Here is a 21,892-nt window from a genome sequence, read left to right on the forward strand (position 1 = left end):
GCATTTAACCTTTGGTGTTACCTTCAGCCACATGGAAACCTTGAAACTTTACAGGCTGTGCATAGTTGATCATTGTGGACAAATATGGATGGATATTAGTGGTAGCACCTACGTATTTATAAGATGCCATCCACGCCTGCTCATCTTCTACAGTAATCAGGCCCTACAAGCACAACAAAGGGAATATGGATGTCGATGACTTCAGCAGGACTCACAGACATATGCTACAGACTTCCTCACTAAAGATAATTCACACACACACACAAATTGAAAGTTAAAGACTTTTCTCTTCTTCAATTATGCTAAAGAATAATTTTAAAAGTTAATGTCTACTGAAGTTCAAAATAATCCAAAAGGAGACAATAAAATGTTAAGCTTATCTTATATTTCTAGGACACTTTTTAGATTTTCAATGACAAGAAACTATACTGAGGTTCACAACAATACTATGAAGTATATATAACAGGTATTATTCTTATTTTCACAAATGGAGGCATACAGTAAAAAATGGTTACTCTACAATTTTATTATCCATCAGAATCACCAGGAGGGCTTACTAATACACAAGTTATTGGGCCTCGCCCTCAGAGGTTCTGAAAAAATGAATCTGGAGTGAGGCTCAAGGATTTGCATTTCTTACTAGCCTCAAATGATAATGATATAGCTGGTCTGGGGATCACAGTTTGCTTAACACTGCTAGAATTTAAACCATATACATACGTAGTTTATGGTATTTAAAAAAACAATGTTATTCTTAAAATCATCTGATAAACCCACTGTTATAGGACACTAATAATTGTCTTCCTACTGGAATTGAAATTGCATTATTTTGCATAGAGAGGAAAACAAATTATTTTAGTTGATTTCTTAGTAAATCAGAACAAAACCAACAAAATCAACAACAAAAATAATGCCTTTAAAAGTGAGCAGCATTTTGTTGAGAACTCTGAAAAGCTAAATCTCCTGCATAGTTTGTTATAGGTGGACAAAGTGCTTAGTTGCATGAATCAATTCATTAGTTTAAAAAATGGTAAGACCATTTGTTTGCCTTATCTGATGACACTAAATCATCAAAATGATTTCATCAGTAAAAGCCTGAGATAAAAAACAAATATTGTAACTTATTGGGGTATTTTAAAATCATTTCTTCAAATGTTCTGATCCGCCAAATAAGAGCAGAGGCCATCTCTGATTCTTTTCTTGTGTGTTCAATGATGAGTAACACCAGTACCATGTGTTGAGCACCAGGCTGAATTCCTGTATGCACAACTTCATTATTGTCAGCAATCAAGTATAGTAATGATTAGAGTCCTACCCACTAACCACATGAGAAGACTGAGGCCTTAAGGATTAAACTAACTCAGTCACAGCTACTCAGCTAATAAACAGCAGTGACCATAGGTCAACCTGTCCTTTGTTGACCTCAATACCTTATGAAATTCTCATAGAAGAGAATTTTCACAAATATCTTGGGAGGGGTTTGGGATCAGACTTATTCATAATTATTCCAAACTTAATATTTAGACGATAAGAAAATAGGGTCTTATTCTAAATAAGATAGGAACCCATAGTTATCAAGATAGTATTTTCTGAAACTTTAAAGTGTGGGGATCAAATTACAAGGCAAATTTCTGCCTGTGACTGCCATCAGTCCTACTATTGCAATAAACCAAGTACATTTACTAAATAAGACCACTCTGATATCATGAGGAACTTTGAAGGGGATAAAAGGAACTAAAAATGGAACTTTACTTCTCTTACAAAAAAGTCAATATCTTATAATGTCAAATAAACTCCTAGAATGTGTACAATGTAAAATTAACTAACGATCCCTCAGAATGTCAAGGTAGTCAGAATCAAGATTGCTTTTCTATTTCTCTACTGTATGCATTCGCTGACCTATTAGGTCATTCATATTTTCAAATTCAACATGTTGATGATTATGCACTCCTATTCTAGGAATGAAATCTCTAATCACAGCTAAGAAAATGCCTAACTGCGTTTTCTAACTTATTTTAAGGAAAATCACCTTATTTATCTATCCTACTTTTGTGATTTTTATTGAGATTTTTTAATCATTTCATCACTGTGATTAATTCCTTCTTTTGAACATTCTTACAATTAGAAGCATCAAGCATGTAAATATTATACCCATTAACAGTAAGCCTGACATTCCATGGGGTGCGGGCAAGATACAGTAACAACACTTAGTATAAAATGTTTAATATTAGGAGACCACATACAGTGTCTCATGATGAAAACAAAATGGACAAAGAATCTTTTTTTACCTTTTTGTTGTTTTCATGTTCAAGGTCATCAGAAGCCTAAATTAGAGAAAGAAAAAAATTCTCTAAGGGGCAAAATTCCAAATTTACCAGCCATTTATATGCATATATTTAAATATAAACTTGTTATTCTATTTGTTTGTTAGAATGGGCATTTATTGATGACATAAAGCCAGGGACAAACCCAAGTACTGAAAAGCTCCAACAGCCTAACTGTCTCACATACCAGAAAAGCTAATTTTAATGCTATCTCCCTCCTTCGTTGGCAGCTTTCACATACTCAGCTCCTTCCTAATAGTGATTTAATTAGTGATTTGGGGGCTTGGGAAATAATAGTGATTTAATCAGTGACTTATGGGCTTGGGAAATAATCTATGTGGCTACCTCCTCTAATATGTAAAAAGCAGCAATCATGAATGGTCACTGCAGCAATTCAAAACTCATGGCTGGGTATTGATAAAGACTTTGCGTACTGATGTAGCACAAAGATAAGTTCTGAGTATTAGTGGCATCCAACAGTCTGAAAGTAGTCATAATTCTGTATATATGAAAAGATAGGGTGTGGGCGTAATAGCAGTGTTCCTGTGGCTTTGCTCATCAAACAAATACTCTCCCATTTTCCTACTACCAAATGTATCATCTACCTGTATCTCCATCCACTGCCTTCAATAATTATCCCTGCTCCCATCAAAGACCACGTTCACATCACCACGATCCCTTCCACTCTCACCTTCTCAAGAAATGAATGCACAGGCAGTTATCCGCTCTCTCTCCTACCGGACTAACCTCTCCCTCTCTACTGCACCACTTCCAGCAGTTTGCAAACACACTCCAGATTCATTCATCCTATAAATAACACTCCCTTAACTCCTCAGGTTCCTTTTAGCCACCAGCCCATTTCTTGTTCCGGTGGGAAGATGTTGGTCAAAGGATACAAACTTCTAGTTATGAGAGTAAGTTCCGAGGATCTGAGATACAGCATGGTGTCTATGGTTATCAGAACTGTATTGTATACATCAAAGGTGCTGCAAGAGCAGGTCTTAAATGTTCTCACCCCCCTCCCCCCACACAAAAAGGTAATTATGTGATGGATGTGTTAACTAACCTTATCGTGGTAATCATTTTGCTATATATATGTATATCAAATTATCACATTGTAACACCTTAAACTTAAACAATATTATATGTTTATTATATCTCAATAAAGCTGGGTTAAAAAACTAACCACTACGCCTTTCTCTTAACACTGCTCTCTTGGCTCCCTTGGTCTCACTATCTGATTTCCCTCCTACTTCTCTGGCCAGACCTTGCTCTTATTTTCTGTCCCTGCCTCATGAGTCTACCGTTAATTAGGGCTTGACCTGGGCCTCCTTTTCTTCATTTTCCCATGGATCATCTCATTTATTTCCCATGGTTTCAAACATTATCTTCTGAACTCCCAATTTATCTCTCTAGCCCAACCTCTCTTCCAGTTCTAGATACTGGAAGATGCTGTTAGTGATGGTGATGGTAATGACAATGGTGAAGATGATAATATGGCAACAACCAAAACTTTTATAGGAGTTACCATGTGCCAGACACCATTTTAAGCTCTTTACATATATTAAACCAATTAATTCTTCATAATGGACCAATTATCATCTTCATCTTGCAGACGAAGAAACTAAGGCACTGAGAGGGTAAGTAGATTCCCCAGGGTTAGACGGTTAGGAAATAAACCCAGAGTCAGAAGTCAATGTTATACACACTTAGGGGGCACCTCCCCCTGAGTATCTCACAGGCCTCAAGCAGCCTGTCCCATTTGAAACTCTTAAGTTCTTTCTCTTCAGGTCTTCCCCACTACCTACCTGGGTCCTCAAACACAAACCTTAAAGAGTCATCTTGCTTCCTCTCTGTCCCTCACTTTCCCACATTTCAATCCATCAGCAAGTTGAATCATTTTTGCTTCCTCAATAGATCTTGAAGCCAGTCAGCACTCTGTCCCTACTGTCCCTCAGGAGTCTGGCCCAGGGCAAGAGCCTAGCCTATCTACTCTTCCTGCATCCATTCTTACTCCCTTCTAAACTAGTCTCTGCATAGTAACCATAGTGATTTTTAAAAACTCCTATGAGGCTACATTGCCCCCTTCTTTAAACATTTTCAATGGCTTCACATTTCACTTAAATTAACATCTGAGTTTCTCATAATGGACTCACAAATCCTGAATCATCTAGTTCCCATCCACCTTTCCAATCTCATCCTGTTTCACTCTACCCCTCATTCGGTCTACTCTGTTCACACTGTCTTTGTTGTTACTGTTGTGGTCCCTCTGAGGACAAAGTTGTTTCTCTATTTCTGTGCATGGCTGCTTCCTCTTTACTCGTTGGGTTCTGGTTTTCTTATTCCTTCCACTTCGTTATTCTCCACTTTAACACTCATTTTTAGTTTCATAATAGCATTTATGACAAGTTAGAATTATAATTATAATTATATAATTGACTGTGTACTGGTTTGTTTTGTTTTCCACTCCCTTCCCATAAACTCCTAGTGGACTACGAGACCAAAAACCAAGTGTGTTTTGACCCTTCTGGGTTGTTATGGCCTGGTACACAGTAGGTACACAGTAACTATTTTTCTCGACTGAATGACTGAATGGATGGAAATATTTTTATGTTTCTTCTACATTAGGAGGGAGATGAATGATCAAGTTAGTAGGATTGGTTTTCTAATGAGGGCTTGCTTGGGATGATTGGAGGTCATTTTACTGATGATTTTAACAGGCTAATCTTTGCCACTGGGATGCTGCTGTCTCCCTATTCACCTAGAATAATGCAATAAATGATAATATTTAAAGGAAAAAGGCCAAATAGGTAGAGTCACATAAAGCATGATGAATGAGTAATTTAAATTTCCTTCCTAACTTAGTATCGTGTGTGTCTCGAATTCAAACATTAACCTGGTCACCCAATTTAGAAGGGGGATTATAGGCTGCTTGATTCTCTTGTGATGATTTCTAAAATTTTATATCTAATAGATGCTGCCTCTTGAGATTCACGAAATAAGGGGGACACCAAAACTCTGACCTTCTTGACGCTATTTGCAACAGCTTCCTTGTGACCCAAGTCATCTGCAGAAAGTTCATTTCCAAATTTGTATTCAGGGTGAGCTTCTTCCTCTTGCTCAGCTGCGTGAAAGACAAAAGGAAAATCCACGAATCCAGATTACTACTAAGCAGTCAGACCTTTTCCATAATCTTGGGTGAACATAAGCACTTTTAAAAGAAAAGACAAGTAGAAGAAAATGGAAACATTGAAATATACAAACTTTTTTTTTCACTAAACTCTTTCGTACTCAAGGCCAAGGAGCATATCTTGTTATTTATTATTTCTCTTGCATCTAACACGATGTTTGACATACTTGATACTTAATATACGTTTCTTAAGTGAATGATTATTTCCATCCCATTATACTAACCCTAAAAATTAAAGACTGAAACACCTCAGGAATATCTGTGACTCATAAGAGGATATTCTGATTTTCCATGAGACCTAGAGAAATCAAGAAGAAGATAAAGAAAAGGAAAATACATTTGATAATTTTGAAAAAGGAGACTAAAATATCCATTTGATGTTATGGGTATACTGACTTGTGGCCTGGAGTGGTGTGATATAAAAAAGAAAGAGCTTGGAAGGATTATATTGCTCTTGTAAACCATCTGTCAAACTTGACTTAGGTTTAAAAGTCTGTGAAGTCATTTTATGGGCTCATGCTAGGAGAAAAGCTGGAAGTGGGTGCTAAATAAAGTGGCTGCACAGGAGCATGGCCCAGGCTGTGAAAAGAGGCACAGAAGCACTCAGTCCATCTGTCCAAGAAAGTGATAAGAACTTTGGTATCCACCCAAGTTTGTTGGTGGAAAAAGAGTCACCCACTGGAGAATGAGCTACATGCTGGTGTGAGATCAAGAGCTCCCAGGAAAAGGCTTAGCCTAAAAACCAGCCAGAGTCAGGAGAAACTCACGGGCCTCAGGACAAGGCCTACACAAATCCACACTGTCACAACACAGGGCATGAAGGAACCTTATTGTTAAAAAGGTGAAATAATTTCTGAGTATGGACTCACAAGGGAGGTGAGCAGCCCCATAAAAATTTAGATATATATTTTTTAAAAGCACGTTTAAAATGGGCAATAAAAAATGCAAGAACAGGATTAAATGAAAACTATTTCACTGATTCTAAGATGCATTCCCCCCCTGCCTCATATTTTACTGTATCTGACATTGCAATGTACCCGTCAATCTATGATATTTTACAATTCATTAGAAGCACTTTCCTTTACTGGTCATAATAAAATAGTGGTCTCTTTCAACTGATGGTATCTTGAATTCAGAACCTGAGGTATTGCTATTTGCAAGGGACTATTCCAGGTATGGGATGAAGGTGAGGCAAGAAAGACAGACACCCTCCTCCTCTGGGACTGATATTCTGATGAGGGGATATCCTGGAGGCAGATGATTAACACACACACAACAAAAACAACAACAAAATAACAGTAGGTCGTATAGGCCTTAGGCAGGAAAAAAAGAATTAGAATATTTGGAATAGGTCTTAAAATAATCTATTCCAGTGTGTTCACTTTATAAATGAGAAAACAGATTGAGAGATATGATTCGACTTATGAGGGTCACAGAGTAAGAGCTGGACCTAGATTTCTCCAGATTCTTAGCTCAAGGCTCTTAACATGACACTGGGCTTCCACAAGCTGCAGTCTGTAATAAAGATTTTGAAACTTCCCATCATCACTATTAAATCTCCATTTCATATATCTGTAGTCTAACCTGCCCAGCCTGAAGTAAACTACTTGATGTCAAGGGGTATGTCCCATACAAGTGTTAGAGACTTAATAACTACATTAAATGTATTGTATGAATGAACGTTTTTATCTCTTGCGTGTGCAAGAAGACACAGACATACTCACAACCAGATACAATTCTGGTATTCCTCACTACTTGTCTCAGAGTCCCGGGAGCCATGTGTCCTTCTGAATCCGAACCCAGCTAAAGAAGGGGCATATGCCTTCACTCAGTGAGAGCCTTTTCTATTTTCTAGAGCCTCTGGGCATGCCTGCCCTCTTGAACTACGCTTGGTTTCCCTTTGCCTGCTGTGTCAAAGTATTTAAATTAGAGACTCTGGTCATCCATATACAGTAGGATCATACTGTGATGTCAGGGTAATTACAGCCAACTGATAGACCAGAACTAAAGCTAAGTATTACTGAGGGAACTTAAGACTGTATCAACTATATAACTGGTATCGCAGAAACCTCAATGGCCTTAAAGAGAAATTCAAGTAGATGATTCCGTCCTCTTGGTTACTTTCCTAGATGTATATTATCTCACATAATTATTTCTGTTAAAATTTAGTCAAAATCTCAAGTGTATTTTGGAATAACATGGGAGCCACTAAAGTATACAGTTTTTGTGGGAATAATTAACATATACATAAAATTTGAGAAAGCATCCTTAAGGATAAGTGGAATCATACTGACCTTCATTTTATATTAATGTGTTTTCAGAACATTTCATATCTTTGACTTTTATCAGTTATATTCTTTCTCCTTTAAAACATTTTTTAACAACCATTTTGCATATTTGTGTTTTCTTTGCATTCCTGTATATTAGAAAGGCAGTATTGTAAGGTATAAAAGGAGTCAAGGCAATTCTAGGATTGAATCTTACCAGCTGTGGGATTATGTGTGAAATATACGTTATTTCGCTAAGCTTCAGTTTTCTCATTTAAAAAATGAGTGTAATAATATCTACTTTATCAGGCTATATAAAGGTCAGATGAGCCAGTGATATACACTGTTTGATTCACAGTTGGTACAACAATGGTAGTTGTTATTTTGTTGTTATTGATTTATTCCATTATTCTGCAGTTTGTTTTATTGGATTATAATATCTAGTAATGCTTTCATGTTTTTGATGATCATCTATGAAATATAAGTTAAGGAACTGTTTTTACCTATTGTTCATCTTTTCGAATTTTAGAAGCATTTTACTTAACTTTTGAAACATCTTCTTTTCAAAATTTTATTCTTAAATCTTGTTTAGGTTTATTGTTTGCAAAAAAAAAAAAAAAAAAGTGAAATAATATAATTGGCATTGTGGCAGACTGTATTTTCCAAAGACAGCTGCAAAAGGATCTGCCCTCCCATTTGCTCTTCTGCAATGCAATCTCCCATCTCACCCACTTCCTCAAATTTGGGTGGGACCTAAGTCTGGTTTGATGAATAACATAGAAAGGAAGTGATAATGTCCCACTTCCAGGCATAGCTCTTTAACAGCTTAGCAGCTTTTGCTTCTTGGGACACTGGCTCTTGAGATGCTCCATCTTGGCCACCATGCTGTGAGAAGCCCAAACTACATGGAGAGGCCACATAGGGGTGCTCTGGTCAGTAGGCCCAGCTGATCTCCTAGCAGATAACTGTCAGCCACGTGAGTGACCCATCTTAGATGACTGGCCTAACTGAACCTTGAGATGACTCCAGCCCCAGATGTCATCTGTCAGCAACTGCATGAGAAACCTAAGGGAGAATCAGCAGCCTGAGCCAAGATGATCGACTGAACTGTGAGAGAAAATAATAGCGTTGTTTTAAGCCTTTAAATTTTGGGGTGATTTGTTACATAGTAATAGATAACCATAACAGGCATCGATTGAACAATATCAGATATCTTTGGCATCCTAGACCATCCTGCCATCTAAAACCTATGAAAGTAAGTCATTATGGTTTTTCTCTGGGAGTAGAGTTGAACACATGGTTTGCACATGCAACATAAACCATTATTATGAAGTCTGTTCCCTAGTTAGAAGTCTTTATTAAGGGGTTGTGAATATCATTAGTTAATTCTCACAGCATGAAGGTTTTTACCTATAATATCAAAATTTCCTAAAATCTACTCTTGTATTTCAGATGTTTATATAATAAATGAAGAGGGTTTCTACAAATATTTCTAAATTATTTAGCCCAAAGACACTGTCTAACCAATAGAAACACAACGCAAGTCCAAATCATTTTTTGAATGAATTCTCATGATACATAATGAACAAATAACTTTCTAAAAAACCTTCCAAACCTCTCAAAAGACCCATTTAAAACCAAACATGGTTGTGGCTAGATGTGTGACATAAAATAGAAGCTAATAGCAAATATTCAAATATTTTAAGGAAGGCTGCCTTTGTTAAAATTATCTACCTATATAGATAGTTCTAGTGAGCTGGTTATTTAAATGAATTTGAACTTGAAATTTTAATACTGCCTTTGGGTTTCCAGTTCATTTTGTGTGTGCATACAAACCAACCATTTACTTGAGGGTGTCTACTCACGTTCCTTTCCTTTTAACTTGCCTTACTACTCTTATTATTAACAACACTAAAGTTCATGTTTTTGTTTGCAAAGGGATTGGAAAACATTCTTTTTATTCCAACTCCTGCCTTCCACAGTAAGTGCTTTAAGGAGTCCCTAGCTGTGAATTTCTGCTGAACAGCTGAACAACGGGAATGGAGATGACTAAGCCACTAAAATCTAGCATCCAGGTAAAATGGAAATAATACCATTTGGGAACATACCAAAAAATACCAAAAGATTAAGTTTGGCACGTGAATACACACCTATTAAGAATTAAAACGTCACATTATTTAAAAGGGTCCACTGACACAAATTCTCATTATTCTTATTTTAAAAGTATTTTCGTGACATGCAAATTAGAAAAAATAAGCGACTCACCATTTTCTACTTCTTCTTCATTATCATCCTCTAAGATGTTAACTGGGGCAGCGGATTCTCCAGCTTCCATCATGCTTTTCAAAGCTTCAAGCTGTTCTGTCATTCAAAATAAACAAGAAAGAGAAGGGGACAGATGTTAGATCACTTATAAAACCTGGCCTTTAAGATTGACACTGAGAAGGAAATGAAAAGGGAGATCAAATGTATTGTCTAGGCTCCTACTGGCTATGTTCCTACAGTGTCTTGATAACAAAGGCCCATAATTTGGAGAACAATTAAGGTGAAGTGACAGAAAAGAAATATGTATATCGGAGATGGACAAAACTTAAGGAAAAAATATCTGATATGGATAAACTCGCGTCATTATCCTAACACATAAAAAACACTTATAAGTCGGTAAGATAAAGACAAATGAAATAATTTTAATAATGGAACAAAGAGGCAAATCATAAATAATGATATATATATATAGAAACTAATTATCAAACACACACAAATAAAAAATTAAAGTATCATTTTTATTCTATTATAGGGCAATATGTAAATGATGACCAACAGCCAGCATTAAGAATAGTGCTGGGAAACAGGCTGTCTCATTCTGGTGAGTGAAAATTGGTACAACTTTTCTGAAAGACAGCATAACAAGATCCACCACAATGTAAAATATGTATATGCCAATCAACTCTAATTATTCTAACGTATTCCAAGGAGAAGTCTGCACAAATGTACAAAATTAACATTCAGGCATGTTTATCACTGTTGTTTTCATAGTAATAGAAATCCATTACCTTGGGACTGGTCAAATTATACTGTACTCCACATAAGAAATTCTGTATAGTGTATAATTCATGCATTAGAATTAGAGCTAGGATGTAGATTTATATCCTACTGTATATACTTGATTGATTTAAAAATAATAAAAAATTAGTACATTTAACGTGACTGTAGTTTTGTTAAAAATGTATGTATATGTCTAAACATGTAACGGGTAATGCAAGTGTCTATAGTACATGTATCTATGTGTAAAATATATAATTTAGTGCTCTTTTATTTCTTATACTTTTTGTTGTTTTCATTGCCCTATGGCATAGTTGCTTTTGTAATAAAATCTATAATTAATATAATTAACATTTTAAATTTAGAATGTTTAAGGAAAAAACACAATGCAATCATACCAATATATGATACTACTAATTTATTGAAGTAAGACATTTGCTGTAAGAAAGTATTTTCATAGAAAATATAGGTAAATATAGGGGGAAATGTCTACATAAAATAATTTATCTCTCAACCTCTCTCTCTATGCACACATATACACACATCCACACTCTCACATTTATCAAGAATCACGAGATATGTACATATCACACAGGCAAACTGCAAAGGGAAACTTTTAAAGAGGAGTTTAGAGTGTATAAAATGATAAAATGCTAGTTCCTTATATCTTAATAAATTTTAAAATGCCTCCTCCATGTCTTATTTTTCCTTGGGATCCCTTCAGATTCTTTTATATGAATGCGCTTTTCCTACTGCAGAAATTAACTGATGGAAATGTAGAAACTTTCCTCTGGAAAGTATATGTAACATCGTCACTACACCCTTTCCCCCCAAAATCAGTGGTTCTAAAATATATTTCGTTCTAGGTAGCAGAATTGTCCAAACACACAGTGTACGTATGCTTCCATCGCAGATGTGTATATTTAACTTACTTTGTTCAACTTCAGGTTTCAGCCGTTTATTTTTTATGAGTATTTTTCTTTTGAGGTCATTGGGGGATGGCAAGGGCCTGCCTGGTTCAAGCTAGAGAGAAACAGAAAAGGCTGAATTAATGACAGGTTGTGCTTCTCCATTCTCAGTCCCAGCCCAGAATGAGCAGGAAGTCTATGACTTATACCAGCCATATCCACTAGATGGCAGTCAGCACAGTTTTATGTTTTCATTCCCCAAACCAAATTAGCCCACCGCATCCAACTTTGCCTTAGACTACCGCGGCAAACTTCACATCCACACAGTCCCCAATGTATGCATAGCTGATCCACCTTCCCCAGGGGAGCTGGGTCTGATCTGGGGTGATGTCAGGGGAGGGGGTCCTGTTCAACCTCAGGCTTTGCCTCTTTTAAGTGTCTGATAAAGTACAAAAGATCATTGTGACGGCTGGGGTCAGAATTGGCTTTCCCGACCTCAAGTCAGGAATCTCTCCCGATTTTCCCAAGTGTTGGGCTGTACAATAGGCTGATCTAACCTCAACACTTGGGACTGTGGTTTTGTGGGTTCAATAAGGGAATTAAGAAGGGAGTGACCCTAATTACCGAAATCCGACCTCTACTATGGTTTCATTTGTTTAGATTCATGTCCTCGCTTTTATTACCTCTGATCTATAGAACTGTGCCATATCTAGTCATCCATTCCCCATTCCCTCATCCATCCATCTATACACCCTCTCTCACAATCCACTCACTTACTCATCCACCCTACCAGGCATCCATTCATTTTCAGAGCTAAGTTTTATACTTATTACATGCAAGGCACTGTTCATTCCAATGTCTGTGTTGCCTTAAACAAAACCCTTTGCCAAAATTTTCCTTCTTTCAGGAAGCCCGCTGTAACTGGTCCATTTCCCAGCTATTTCTCTTGAGCCCGGATATCTCCAATAAATATTGGACACATCATAGGCCAACTTCTCTTTTAGTTCTGTTTTTACATTATGTCCCGTGTCCACTCCCACCACCACTCCCCCTAAGACTGAAAGCCCTTTAGTTCAAGAAGCAGCTCTTACTCTCATTTATATTACCTATACTCCCCACAATATCTTTCACGTATGTGCATGTCGCTTCACAAAAAATAGAGTGGTCATTTCGCAAAAGCAAGCACCTTAGCCCAATCAAATAAATAGAGGGCCTAGGTTAAAAAAAAAAAATCGAAATAAAAAATCAGGGAGGTTTTTTAGTTTGGGGTTCCTTTGAATCAGTCTCTGAGATAAAGATAAATGCACAAGTAGTTTATTTGGGAGGCTGCCCCAGGAAACTCCAAGAAGAGTAGGAAAGTAATAAAAAGAAGACAGGCAGCCAATCAAGGGTGTGTTATCAGGCAGACTATCACCGTGGGCAAGTGGAAAGCGATTCTGCTGGAGAATCCTGGGAGGCGGCGGAGAACATGTGCTCAGAAGTATCCTTCCCGAGGATGAGGAAGCATGGGCTGGGGGTGTTTATTCTCTGGCACTCTGGCCTGTCATTCTCGTGTGGGCAGAGCAGGCTCCAGTGACCAGAGCTCTCCCCAGGGGAAAAATTGCAGGTGTTGGCAGCCAGCTGAAAGCCAGGCCACTATGCAGGAAACAGGAAGTGCTACATGGACATGGACAGGGTGCCCGCAGCTACAGCTTCAGTAAACTGAAGAGAATCAGGGATGGGTGCAAAGGGTGCACATATCTTTGTCTCTTATATTTTTTCAACTCCCATAGATCACTTCTGAAAAAAAACTCATTTTCAACTACGTGACATACTCACAGGTAATACAAAGCACCTTCTTTCGTCTCAGTCATTGTAATGTTCTACTGCCACTTCATTCTACCATGTCTGGGTCCATCAGCTGCTTATCAACAGTACGGCAAAATATTTTACTACTGTGCAGTGTTCTATTACTTTAATTCCATTAGCTCTCTTGCTAATCATAACATCTGTGACAGTGGATCTTAATCACTTGGGGTTATGGATCTTTGTTAAAATGTGATAAACTCTCTGGAATCTTTGTATACAAAAAAGATTGTATGCAATGAAAATGAGTTCTGAAGAAGCCTATTTATGGGCCAACAGTTAAGAATTCTTTGCTTGATGAAGGAATTAGCAGGTGTAAAAACGAAGCTCAAAAAATGTACATATAACATTGCCCAAATATTTATTATGGAGTTGGGAACTTGAACTTTGGGCTCCTGTGACTTCAATCTGTGAACTTCCCATAGCGATAGGCTCCCATGGATGCTAAACCATGGATGCACATCAGATTAACCTGGAAAGCTTTTAAAAAACACCATGCTCAGGCTTGATTTTGGATCAATTAAATCAGAATCTCTAAGTGGGAACCTGGCAAAGGTATTTTTAACAGTTCCCCCAGGTGGTTCTAACATGTAACTGAAGTTGAGAATGACTGCTGAGTCTAAAATCCTGGCCAGGGGGCACTTTATGAAATTTCAAGAGAAAGATCTCAGAAACCATAAAGACCTCAATATCTTCTAAATTAAGTTGAACCAGATGTTTATTTTTTGTCTCTCTCTACACATTCCTCTGAAGCATGATGAAAGCTTTCCGTACCAACAAATTTAAATAAATACGAAGATCTTTAGCATTAGTCCTCCAGGACTACTTGACCCCTTAGAAATGAATTTCAAAAACATCCATTCATGTTAGAAATATGGTTAGCTAAAAATACATACTGGATGTGATTCAAGTGCTTGTTTCAACAGGAGATCCCCAAATAGATCTTCGCAATATTTGGACATCTTGTACTGTTGATATTTGCTGGAGAGAAAGAACTGGCATTTGTAAATTCAAACATCCATTAACCGTCTAAGAATAAGAAACACTCGTTCCTACGCAATTAAAAATTCTCACTCTACAAAGTGCACGATTGTTCTCTTGATGTTAATGTAAGATATACTGTTATAAACTTGAACCAGTGTCTTTTAAAAAATAAGTAGATTCTGCCCCCAAATTAAGATCTGGTAAACAGAATAAAAAATGTCTTTCAAGTTCATAAAGTCTGATTTCAAATATACTGCCAAATCTTCCAACTCAATGGAGCTTTGAGCAAGGTGTCCTGTTGGTTAGAGGAGGCACCTCTAAAACTAAGATGACTAGGGGATTTATTTTTTTTTTGGAGGTAGGGGGCAGTAGTGGATAAGGGTTCTTCCTTTCTCCCTCCCTTTCTTCGTTTCTTCCTTATTTTTATTTTTTTATTTTGCATAAGATTATGTGTTACCTAAGACAAAACACGCCATTTCATTATTTAAAAAGATAAAGAACAGGAGTGGGGGATAGGAATTAGGAAATAACCCTTAGAGACTTGGAGTAGAATGCATCATTATACCTGCAGTGATTTTCAAAGGAGAGAATTACTGGATATTCAGATGTGACAAATGCTGTTTCCTTGATGGCCTGAATAACATCCTTTAAAGATAAAAGAGTGTTAATTAGAGAGAAAAGAAAAAATATACTTAAGGCACCTGAAACCAATCAGAGACTATTAATTTGAGCTTTTCAGAAAGTCAGTTCTGGCATTCAGACCTGGAGAACCCATTTACCTTGATACCTCTACAAGTTGAATCCCCTGTGGATAGACCCAGGTGCAGTTAATGGTTAATGATAATTTTTTTTCAAAGCTATCTTTTACTTCTCTAAACCTACGGACCTATTAACTGACAAGGCAGTTCCCCTACATGGCAGGTTAACTCCTTGCTCAATAATTTGCCAGGCAGGTTCAGAGTTCACCTTTTTTGTTGAGCAGGGGGCTTTTGGCACAGCAATTTTCACAGCAGGCCGTTCTTCAACTCCTCCTGCTTGAGGAGAAACGTGTTGGGAACAACCTAAGGACTGCTGGAAGCTTCATCGACTTTTCTCTGCATCTGGGAATCAGTCTCAGCCTACATTTCATGAATCTGATAAAGACTCCTGTGAACTGATGTGACATTTACAATATCCCTTGTTTCCTATTTAGCCTGGTGAGGGTGGGGGACACCACGGAGGGGGTTCTCCTTGGTCAAGCAAAACAGGGAAGCAGTAAAACAGGGAAGTGGTAAAACAGGGGAGTGCTCTGGATGACCCTCTCTGAACTGAGAGCTTGGTCACTTGAATGACCAAGTCACTGAGAGCTTTTGAATGAGCTGAACATGTCCTCCCCACCATGATGTCTCATAAGAGACAGTTGGCTCAGCTCTCTGCTGAGCTTTAGAAATGGCTTCAGACCAATGCTTCTATAACCAGGGCATTATATTTAGTAAAAAATCCTCAACTTCTTACCAGTTTATAGTTAATCACAGGGAAAGTCCCATCATTCATTTAATCAGAAAATATAATAGTTACGTAGGGAAGCCCATTTGAAATGATAATGTCCTAGGTTAGATAATCTGGGAGTATTTTATTGAACATTCTTAAGGCCAAGGTGGTCCTTTAGTTATTCCTGCTTAAAGATACTTCCCAGGTAAGAATGCCCATGACCTAGATTGTCTACTTGAGCTGACCAATTATTCCTTGAGGAATAATTCTCTGCCCATGGGTTCTCCTTTGCTCACCTCCAAGCTGAGGGGAAGAGCTTTATTTTCAGCTAAGCTTCCTTATTAGGCTCATTAACTCTCTAAAAAGGACATCAACCCTCCCTGTCAGTCTGTCTGGCTGTGCAAATCCATGATTTCCCACTTGAATATGCTCTTAGTACTTCTCAGGGAACATAATCCTGAATTCATTGCTGCTCAAAACTCACCAACAACTTGGCTAAGAGAAATGATACACACAGAGTATTATGGGTATAGAACAAAGGTATCTACGTTTAAAAACACCTCTGGTGACTTTCCACACAGACAAGGTTGAGCACCACTGCTCCAGATGTTGCAATAACTATTCCAAGTTACACCGAACTGACAGAGATCATGTACCTGACATGTTGGCCAACCACAGATTTTCATTTTTGATCCATCTTTTGGTAGGATATCAATGGAGCATATTGAGGAACGTTCTAAGAAAGGAACATTCAAATTGTGCATAGAGATCACCAAAAGGCCATCACTGAGATGCTTATTTGTGGAACTGTAGATTCCCCTCTATGAGGATCCCAGAGGAAAAACACTTCTCTCTGGTGTCAGTACTAAGAACAACGGCGCTTCTCTAGACCAATTGCTCTGTCCGCATTTATGAATTCTGTGAATCATCATGTTTCTCTCCTTGTCCTCAATTCTACAAAGTTTGAAGCCCAATTTATAGTAATGCCTTGACATTTTACAGAACTACTTGACAAGCATTTATAAAAGCTAATCTCGCTATCTTATTTTCTTACCTTTTTAGGCACTTTTTATCATCTATTTTATTTTCTGTATTCTATTTATCTTTTCATGCCACTTTGAAGTCCTTCAGGAATTATGCAAAATAAGCAAGCAGAAAAAAATAGATAAGAAAATGAAAGATTTTTTAAAAGTAGAGCCAGGGAGACTCTGCCAGAGAAAACTCATTATATAGCACTGTCAGCATTTGAAAGCAGGAAAAGTAGCATGAAGGAGATATTAAGTGCAGAAAACATTTTTCCTTGACTTTCTCCTCAAAACTGGAAGACAGGAATATGAAGGTAAAATGCTTGAGAAAATGAATAGTGTGTATTCTTCACGTCATCTATTTCCACAGGAGTTTGAAAAGGGCTATGGCTATGTAATTTTAAAACTTACTTTAAAAAGGATATCTGTACACATTGCTTTTCCATGAGTTATTATCGGTTCTTGGTCTTCACCTTTTCCATCCCAACAGTCAAGTTCGACACATCTAGGAACATAGAGAAATTATAATATGGGACCCTTACATCAAATAGTGTGTGTACAAATTAAGCCACCAAAATAAGTTGTTTTCCGATAGAAGTAGAAAATGGAATAAATTAACATGATTATTTCACACGGAGTATGCAGGCTAAACTCGCATTATTCTCTTTATCGGTTTGGTGTCATCAAAAAGAGATTGTCAGAAATTAAGAGATTTCGGAGATATAACTGTCAGCGTGATTCTGGATGAAATTCTAATTTTAACAAAGCTACAATGAAGGACAATTTGGGGACAATTGGAGAAATCTGAATATGGGCTAGGTTTTAGATGATGTTAAAATAAAAAAAATATTTTTAAAATTTTGTTAGGTGGGATGATGTTACTATGTTCTCATTGTCTCAGTGATTTGTACTCAAGTATTCGGAGACAGAAGTAGTGAAATACTTCCTTTTAAAGTATTTCCATACTCAAAAAAAAAAAAGAAAAAAGCAGGTTAAAAAATAAAGTATTGGAGATTGATAATCAAGAAAAAATCATAATGTAACTACATGTCTTATTTTCACTTTCAGCATTTTTTTCATATTTTAAACTTCAAATGTTTGCCAATTTCTTTAAAAGGAAAACAATTTTCAATAATCTTTATTTTCAGAGAATGAAAACTTAGAACTTTTAACATTAAGTAAAACTAAGTTTGCAAGTGCCTATGACTAATAGGAAACCTAGCATGACTTCTTAAAATATGTATTTTTTTTGCAAGTTTTGGAGAATACTTCAAATTTACAGTATAAAATATCTTTTGACCACAGGAGGGCTCTAGACCTTTCTGGAACAGATATCGTCCTTCCTTTCTCAGGGTTAAATGGCCATCGTACTACATTTAGGAGGAGGACCGATGTCCTTTTCATTTTGAATATTACTTCCTTTTTTGATGAGAAAAGTTAAAGGGCATCATATACAAAAAAATAACAGTCATCTTATGTTTCTGACCTGCACCCGGCCAGGAGAACCTGTCTGTACATTTCCACCGAAGACCTCCCACCAAATTGTCGGCCAGTGAGATAGGTGTTGTGGGAAGAGCTGATGAAGTAGTGAGCCAGAGGATGGTCCATTTCTTGGTAAAGTTCTAAACGATCTAGAAAGACGGGGGCATTTTCATCTGACATCAGATATCTGCAAAATCCGTCACTTGATATGACGCCTAGGGGAAAAAAAGAATATCTTAGTAGAGTTGTGGCTCTGAAGACACTCATCTTATATTTTATTCACGAAAGCTGAATCAGCTTAAACAAGAGAAGTAAAAACTTCGTCATAGTCTCTTTTCTAAGAACCTTAGTTTTTCAGAACTTGAACAAAACAACATAGTTGTATGTTATAAGTAACTTAATGCGTTCTACAAAGAGGTCGATGGTGGCAGAACACACAATTCACTAAGTACAGAAGGACAGCACCAGGAGCTGCAGTGACCAGGAGTCAAGGGGATCTGGGTCTAGTTCTACCTCTGCCACTCATTCCTTATGCTCCAGGGTCTCCGCTTCCTCTTCTGTCAAATGGGCAGAAACACTGGCAACACCTGCTTCCCTAGACTGTCACGAATGACAAATGAGAATATAGACAAGAGGTGCTCTTAAAAAACTGGAATACATACAACTGTAAGGCATTATTGTTCTGGGATTGGAGAAGGGATCAGTGACCTCTCTGGATTTAAGCTATTCAATTTCCTATTTTATCTAAAAGGCAAGGGTGTGGGACTGGTGAGAAGAGTCTGCAATGGTCATTGAAACGTGGCCCCAAGAGCCACTGTTCATTTCAGTCACACTTTTCTGACACAGGAATGGGGCCCATGATTAACTGCAGGAGAGGCGATCAATATTTCTGCATCTTCTCCTATCCTATCAATCACTGACAGCTTCAGCTTTTTGGTTTTTTAATCATTTGTAAATTATGAACCGATTTCAAGCTTATGGAAAAATACAGATGATAGCATAATAAATAAACCATGGACCTACACCACAGCTTTGTCAGATCTTAATATTTTACCTTATTTGTTCTACATTTTTAAAGAAATACATAATTACAGATGCTTTTGCAGCACCCTGTGTACCCCACCCTCAATTCCATTCAATTCCATCTTTCTACTCCATTGTAGACAACCACTATCCTAGTTTTTGTATTTAACATTCTTCAAATGGTTTTGTAACATTACTACATATGCATTTATCCCAAAATAGGTAGTTTGAATATTTTAAACTTTATATAGAAGAGATTCCACTATTTGCATTCACAATTTGCTATTTTTACTCTATATTTTCTTAGGACTTACTCAGTTAATATAAGTACCTCTTGCTCATTTATTTTTCACTGAATAATGTATAATAGTATGTACAGCAGTAGTATGTAGTGTGTAGAATATATAGTAGTCTATATCTAAATATACCACAATTTATTATCCATTATTATGTTGATAGATATTTAGATCATTTCTAATTATAATTAAAAGTACTGCAATAAAAATTTGTGTCTCTATCTCCTTGGGCATATACATTCATTCTAAGAGCAAGTACTTTTTGAAGCACTGGGACAGATGCAGTGATAGAAAAAACAGACAAGTCTCATTGTCATGAAACTCATATTACGAGCAAGAGAACAAAGAAATTAACAAATAAATATAAGTTTAATATAATGTCATAAAAGTGATAGAAGGAAATAGAAAGCAGGGAATGAAAGTGACAAGAATGACCAACATGCTGTGTTAGACATGTGGCCAAAAAAAGCTGTTCTGAGGAGGTCACATTCATGCTTGGGGAGCAAGCCGCATGCACACCTGGGGGAACCCCATCTCAGGCAGAAGGATCAGCAAGTGCAATGACCTTGATGTAGAAGTGTGTGATGGAAGAGAAAGTAGCTGGAAATGAGTTTGGAGAGGCAGGCCAAGGCTATATTAGTTGGACATTAGTCTTCCTAAGTATTTTGGATTTTATTCTAAGTGTTCTGGGAAACCTTTGGAGGGTTTTGAAAAGTGCAATAATATGATTAGATCTGGTTTTGAAAGGTTTACTCTGGCAACTGTGTGGAGCATAAATTGCAGGGCATTGAGTAGAAAGGAGACTAGCTAGAAGTCAATTGGCATTGTCCAGGGAGAAATGACATAGGCTCAGGTAGTCTGGTAAAGGTGAAGATAATGAGAAATGATTTATTCAGGATTTATTTTGAGGATAAATCTTGCCGGTGTTCCTGATGGATTAAAGATGATGTGAAAGAGCAAAGGATAATGCCAAAAGTTTTGGCTTGAAAAGCTGGGTAAATAATGGTACCGATTTCTAGTCTAGGAAAGGAACAGGTCTGTGGGCAAGGAGAAGCAAAATATGATGTACGTATACATGTGAAATGCCATTTCAACAACCAAATGCAGAGTTCTACTACAGGTCCATAGTTTAAGTTAGAGGTTAGGAGTGAAGAGTTAGTGAGAAAGTCGTGTGTATAGAAGAAACTTAAAGCCACCGGTCTGGATAAGCTCACCTAAGGAGTGAGTGTAAATGGAGCAGAGATCTGAGGACTGAGCTTGGCCACTCAGACATCCATAGTTGGAAATTACATGAGAAATTCTGTAAGGTACACACCTGGAAGTGGAAAGGATGGGCTGGAGGAGAGGTACATTTTCCACTGTACTATTGCCAAAATAGTCACTAAGGTGGTTGTTTAGACCAATTTATGCCCCCACCAGAAGTTTAAAGGTGGGTCATTTGTACCACATTTTCACTCATACTTGATAATGACAGATTTTAAAATTCCCATCATCAGTGAAATGGTGAAGCTGTGCTTTTTAGAGGTGTCGGTGATCATTTCACAGTCATTTAGGATCTGGAAGGAGTTTAGAAATAATCGATATAACTCTATCATCACATCTATGACACGGCCAAGGAACTGCCGAGTCATGTCTTTCTTCTTCAACAGATCACAACTGCCTTACTCAGTTTTGAACTCTAGTATCCAGCAGTGCTTGGCACCCAGTCAGCCCTCTACAAACTTTAAGGAACGAAGGTAGAGAGAGAAATACTAGTTGAATGACTGCATGAACCCTCACCATCTTATAAGCAGGGAAACTGAGGCCCAGGAATATAGTTTCTTGCTCACGGTCACGTGGTGACAGGGTAGCAACAAGAATCAAATCAAATAGTGCGAAGTGCTAGATTTTCTATTGAGCCACTCCTCCCTTCACTTTAATCCCATGCAATGTGGAATTATAAATGATGATACTCAGAATACTTATATAGAGGTAAGTAATGAAGCAGTGTGTTAAAAATAGGTATTTGAGGTCCTATCAGAAGGTACAAATGTAGG

General features: G+C 37.3%; 1 protein-coding gene across 2 annotated transcripts in view; it reads right to left on the minus strand.

Annotated features, from left to right (window-relative positions):
* The window catches only part of PLCB4 (phospholipase C beta 4), a 376,819-nt gene that overhangs the window by 67,183 nt on the left and 287,744 nt on the right, over nt 1–21,892 (minus strand). For both annotated transcript variants that reach the window (XM_039874509.1, XM_039874510.1), the window contains 9 exons: nt 18,542–18,752; nt 17,467–17,560; nt 15,126–15,205; nt 14,473–14,557; nt 11,756–11,846; nt 10,047–10,142; nt 5,348–5,448; nt 2,289–2,324; nt 22–163 (listed from right to left, as the gene is read on the minus strand). In XM_039874509.1, the coding sequence (XP_039730443.1) occupies nt 22–163; nt 2,289–2,324; nt 5,348–5,448; nt 10,047–10,142; nt 11,756–11,846; nt 14,473–14,557; nt 15,126–15,205; nt 17,467–17,560; nt 18,542–18,752 (936 nt within the window). The remainder of the gene's footprint in view (nt 1–21; nt 164–2,288; nt 2,325–5,347; nt 5,449–10,046; nt 10,143–11,755; nt 11,847–14,472; nt 14,558–15,125; nt 15,206–17,466; nt 17,561–18,541; nt 18,753–21,892) is intronic.

Source organism: Pteropus medius, unplaced genomic scaffold (genome assembly GCF_902729225.1).
Source record: "Pteropus medius unplaced genomic scaffold, Ma_sr-lr_union100, whole genome shotgun sequence".
In the NCBI taxonomy this organism is placed as follows: Eukaryota; Metazoa; Chordata; class Mammalia; order Chiroptera; family Pteropodidae; genus Pteropus; species Pteropus medius.